General features: G+C 32.7%; 1 protein-coding gene across 1 annotated transcript; it reads right to left on the bottom strand.

Annotated features, from left to right (window-relative positions):
* Positions 1–4,080: 4,080 nt before the first annotated feature.
* LOC149241314 (17.8 kDa class I heat shock protein-like) lies at positions 4,081–4,967 on the bottom strand. Its single transcript, XM_089373929.1, has one exon. It carries the CDS (start codon positions 4,776–4,778, stop codon positions 4,302–4,304), a length of 477 nt encoding a protein of 158 aa, XP_089230055.1. The 5' UTR covers positions 4,779–4,967; the 3' UTR covers positions 4,081–4,301.
* Between the last annotated feature and the right edge of the window lie 866 nt (positions 4,968–5,833).

The following is a 5,833-nucleotide window of genomic DNA, read 5'->3' as shown; positions in this document are numbered from 1 at the left end:
TCGAAAATTTGAAGATGATGTTATTAGAGGTGGAAATGATTCCGAGGATTTTTTATTTAAATTTTCTTCAAAATTTCATTGACAAGTGAATAAAGAATGAACTTTCTTTCATAATTTTAAGGGAAAATGGATCCATTCTAAACAAGGTTAATTTTGGTTGAATATCTACAGTGACGGGACATTGAGATACACAAGAAGTAATTTAATGGAGATAATGGAATCAAATGCTTTATAACATTGAATATTTTTATGTTAAATTCTTATTTTTGTAGAGTGATTTGATAGTGGTTTAGCAAGGGATGGTGAAACAAGATGGTAGGGAGAAATATGAGCCATAATGAGCCAGAAGAGCCAGCTAGGGTAGCTAAGGGAAAACCATCATTGCATCTAACGACAAGTTTATATGAGAAAAAATTTGAGTCAAGATAGTAGCTAGAGGCAAAGACTACTTTTTCTTCTTTTGAGGCTCAACATGCTAGAGCATGCCTCCTCTCTTCCACCCCCTTTAAAATATGGGTTTCTCCTAGTCGGGTATTTAGGTGCATCAAAAGAACAAAACCAAAAGGAATAGTTTGTTTTAAAGGCTATTTTGATTTATTCAATTTACAAACTATTATGAATAACCAACTGTCAATAGTTAACCTTGAAAGGAAACATGCTAATTATGGAGATGTTAATGTAATATTTGATGACATATTACATGCAATGGAACCTTTGAGGAGAGAAGTAAGTACACATAATGGTCATTTTCCATAGTAATATTCATTGTTAACAATGTGTTTTACATAACTCTAAAAGTTGAAAAAAATAGTCTTGTGATGTGCTTATCAATTTTTATACCTATTGTGATAGTTAGAAAATTGAAATGATAAGAAGGTTTTTATGTGAAATTGAACCAACCAATAATCTTAAATACCGAACTCTTATATTATATAATATGATTTTTCATAATTGAAATCAAAAGAACATAAAGTAAAATTGAACTTCTAAAAATACTCTAAACCAATCATTAAAAAAGTCGAGAATAATAATCTTACTAGAAAGAACCTCCTAAAAAACAAATATATATTACAAATTAGTATATTTTTACAAATAAAAAAAAAAAGAAAAAAAAAAGAATATTTATTAAATTTCAATAATTTACAAATTCAAACTATTCAATTTAACATTAAATTGTTATTCTTCTTAGCCAAACAAAACTACATGAAAAACTACTAATTTAACATTAAATTGTTATTCTTCTTAGCCAAACAAAACTGCATGAAAAATAAAATTGCCTTACAAAAATGCAATAAATTAATTTCAAACAATTTAATTTAATGCTAAATTATTATTAAATGTCTGCCCATAAATAAAAAATAAAATTGTGAACAAATACCATGAATGAAAAACTACACCAAATCATAATAAAAAAATACCAAAAATCATATACAATGCAAAGGAAAACGAGCTACTAGCAACATATGCTCTTTAAATAATAAGAAATAAATTTATACTTTGCCACCCCTCTTTTCCCACCTTTATTTTACCATCATTGACAAGAAACAATCATAACAAAGTCATTTTTCACTTTTATCTTAATGGAAAGGGATAAGGAAACCCTCAACCTCAATGGTCATAATGTTTTATGTGCAGAAAAAATGATGAGAAAGATGTGAGGAGCATGAAGTGGCATGGAATATGGTGATTTTGAGGTGGTTGTAACGCTGGAGAAATAGATAAAAGATGTTTGCATGACTTACATGGTTATTACAATGTTAAATTTATTCTAAATTATTACTTTAGTATCGAATTCATTCTAAATTGTCACTATAATGTTAAATTGTCACCGTCTCAAATGCTCATTGAGTGCATTGTAAAGTGTAATTTCAAAGTTATCTAGTGTATTTCGAGAATAAATAATTTTTTTTTATTAAATTTTTTTTTATTTTAATTAATTAATTGTTAAAAAAAAAAGATTTTTATTGAATTTTTTTATTTCAATTTAAAGTGGATAAAGAGTTGTTGTTTTTTTTTATTATTTTGTATTTTAATTGACTACTTAGATTGATTCTCAAAGAAATATGCTTAGCATATGCTTAACACTTAACTCTAGAAATATATCTCATTTTTCTTGCCGAACATGAAGGGTTGGGATCCCCTGGAACTTTTCCCCATTTGGATTACAGCAGACAATCTGGATCTCCGTGGTGGTCAGGCAGAAATCTGAGATAGATACATCTTCCACTTATCCTTGGTTGGCATCACTTTTAATGAAGAAGCAGACACGGTTTTCTGGTATGACGCTCCTACAAATGGTCATATTTCTGTTAAGGATTTTTTCAATCATATTTCCACATCTTGTAGGGGCTATGAGGACAAATGCTAGTTTTCGAAAGCATGGAAATGGTATTTACCACAAGATTTTGCTATTGGGATGGTTTGTCCAGTGGGACAATTTCTGCAAATGGGGATTCCATGGTCCAGGTAGATGCTTTTTATGCCTAGAAATGGAAGAGAGTGCTCTACAGCTTTTCACTGATTGTCCTGTTTCAAAAAGAACCTGGATATATTTCCTACAGATGCTGGAGATACATGAGAATCTCAAACATATAATTCAATTGAAACATGTTTCAGATTTTGGTTCAATGGGCATATAGAAAACAGAACTATCCCTTTTCATTTTTGTTGGGGATTGGGGAAGGGGCATAGTGCAATTTTTTTTGAGGACAGCCCATTCAGCAGATACATGAGAATCTCAAACATATAATTCAATTGAAACATGTTTCAGATTTTGGTTCAATGGGCATATAGAAAACAGAACTATCCCTTTTCATTTTTGTTGGGGATTGGGGAAGGGTCATAGTGCAATTTTTTTTGAGGACAGACCATTCAGCCATGTTCGGGTTGCTTCATAGAATTGTGCCTCCTTGGAGTAGAGGAAAATCTTAACACCAAAGTCAAATAGGCCTATTGCTTACATGGATAACACACTCTCTTATCCTTCTGGTCATTTGCGGCATTATGATTACCATCGGCGGAAACTACTACTGGAAATCATAAGCCTTTGGGAGCCTTTTACTGCGCAAGATGGCTGAACCTCGAGAAAAGCATATATATATGGCAACTCATAAGTCACTAACTGGTTCAACAAAGGAACAGAATTCGCTCCTCCACTTATAGCCCCTGCATGGAGCGGATACACAAGTTTAAAGGTCTATTTCGAGCAGCAGACACACAAGTTTAAAGGTCTCTTCCGAGCAGCAGATACACAAGTTAAAAGGCCTCTTTCGAGCGGTTTCCTTCTCACATATTGAGAACATAACCTGTCTCCACAAAGTTATTAATATTTTTGTAGGTATAATTTCAGTGGTATATGTTATTATTAGATGTAACTAATAATATAATTTCTGTTATTATTGTAGCTATAATTTCTGTTTCTGTTTTCTTCAAAATTTATATATAAATATAAATTTGGAAGAAAACAGAAACTGAAATATCCTGTGCCATTCATCAATAAAACTATTCCTCAAAATATAAATGTCAAAGAACTATAACTCAAAATATAAATACCAAAGAAAACAGAAACAGAAACCAGACATATAGATATGTTTACGTAGACAGAAACAAAACATATAGGAATGCTTATGTAGGCTTTCTTAAATATACCAAGCTAAAAAGTGAACAAAAACCTTGAGTGAAATATGTTTTTATGCTAAGCTAAAGAATGCATAAAATTTTATATCATATATATTTGGAAAAACACATTTTAGAATGATTTAAATATAAAATTTGAGTATTTATAAAAATGTTACCAAATTCCTTTATTCTATTCAATGTAGAAATAGAATATGAAACATAGAGTTCTTCTAATTAGCTCTTCACTCGAAATTGGGAATCATCCAAACTCGATAAACATGCAACCAAACTGGGGGTGTTTTATGGTCCATATTGTTTGATAGCAGTGGAACATAGGAGTTTAAAAAAAATGAAAACCTTTTACACAGAAAACATGCGAGCATTTTATGGTCCATATTGTTTGATAGCAGTGGAACATGTCAGTTCAAAAACAAAAATGAAAATCTTTTACAGAGCACATCAGAAGCCTGAACCTGCGTCTCCTTTTATTATATTATTGAAAAACATACGACACATACTACATACATACAAGCACATTCCAATCGATGGAATAACTCGGGATGGGAATGGATATGTTTATTCTATCATTTGGAGAACGGCTTCCTACACACATCTATACATTATGTAACCTTCCTCTACACCCACAGCAGGTCCACTATGACATCTTCATACAGCGAGAGAGGTCAACCAGAGATCTCGATGGATTTGGGTTGCGGAGGTTGGGGTTCAGGCTGCTTCGGCACTGTAACGGTCAGCACCCCGTTTTCCATGCTCGCCTTGATCTCTTCCACCTTCACATTCTCCGGCAGCCGGAAACGCCGAAGGAATTTTCCACGGGATCGCTCAATGCGGTGCCATTTGTCGTTCTTGTGCTCTTCTTCTTTGCTGCGCTCCCCGCTTATCTGCAGAACTCTTTGGCCCTCTTCCAACTCTATTTTCACCTCCTCTTTCTTCAAACCTGGAAGATCAGCTTTGAAAATGTGCGCCTCTGCCGTTTCCTTCCAGTCGATCTGAGTATTGGCTATGGCAGAAGTTTCCTTTACAAATTGGCCCGATGGTCCCCCGCTGGCCAGATCTGTGAATGCTTGGAAAGGATCCCATACTTCCAAAGAGAAGGGATCGAATGATCTCCTGCCGAAAAAGCTGGGAATTATCGACATTTTCAACTAGTAATGAATTACTGCAATATATGCGATTGGAATGAATACAGAAAAACAACACTCTGATTTCTCAGTGTTTCGATTTCAAGATCGATCTTGGATTGTATCAGATGAGATGTTACTTTCTATTTTTTAAGACGAGGAGGAACTGTCTAGTCGACTCTGTAACACAGGTTCGAGATGATTCTCAAATGCTCGCAAGAGGATACAGGTGTAAGCATTCTTACGGCAACATGTCAATTTTCACTTTGCCGTAATTGTAGTTGTTTCTCCAGAATCATCCAATGTAATTGTTTCTCCAGAACCATCTAGCCTCTCACATTGTTCAGGAAGTATGGCCTACGGTCATATGGCGGTCATATGGTATATGCTACATAATCTAGAAGAAACGATGTGGATGTCCGAATTGATGTTAGATATGCAAAGGTGTAGCCCTGCCACATAGGGACGCGGGATCTGACGCCTAATTCTTTCTCATTGAGTCTTTAAAAAAAAACAATAAATAAAAACGGGTTTTTAAAGTCAAATTTATTGAAGAAAAATTGAAGAAAACAAATTGTGCATAGGAATCTATTCAGGGTTAATTCAATTAAAAATAATAAAAAATTAAAAGTAATATAGAATCCAGTATGGTGGAAATGTTTTAGTGTAATTTCAATTTATAAATACAATTTTATTCTTACATAAGCGCTGAAGAAAACATAATTAATGGTGGGAAGTAACTCATGTAAGTATATTTTTCACATCTTATTTTTATCTATTTTTTATGCAAAGATTTGCTTAAATCATGTTGGGAAGTAATTAATAGTAGATATGTTATTTAATTGAGTATAAGTTATTTTCAAGTATTTTATTTCTGGATGTTTTCTTGCTTAAAAATAAAACATCACTACACAAATATCTAAAAATCATACATGAGTATTGCAACTATATGCATAAATTGTGGCATCTACATGGCAATATATTGTGCAAACACCTTCAAGCTATGGTCTAATCAAATGTTGGTAAATTTTTTTAATAATATTGAAAAATAAATATTTATTTTTCAAAGTTAA

Source organism: Pinus tabuliformis, chromosome 8 (genome assembly GCF_031772625.1).
Source record: "Pinus tabuliformis cultivar Carrire ecotype Pingquan chromosome 8, CPIR1, whole genome shotgun sequence".
Taxonomy (NCBI): Eukaryota; Viridiplantae; Streptophyta; class Pinopsida; order Pinales; family Pinaceae; genus Pinus; species Pinus tabuliformis.
The sequence above is the reverse complement of the archived record's forward strand: the minus strand, read 5'-3'. Positions and strand labels throughout refer to the sequence as shown.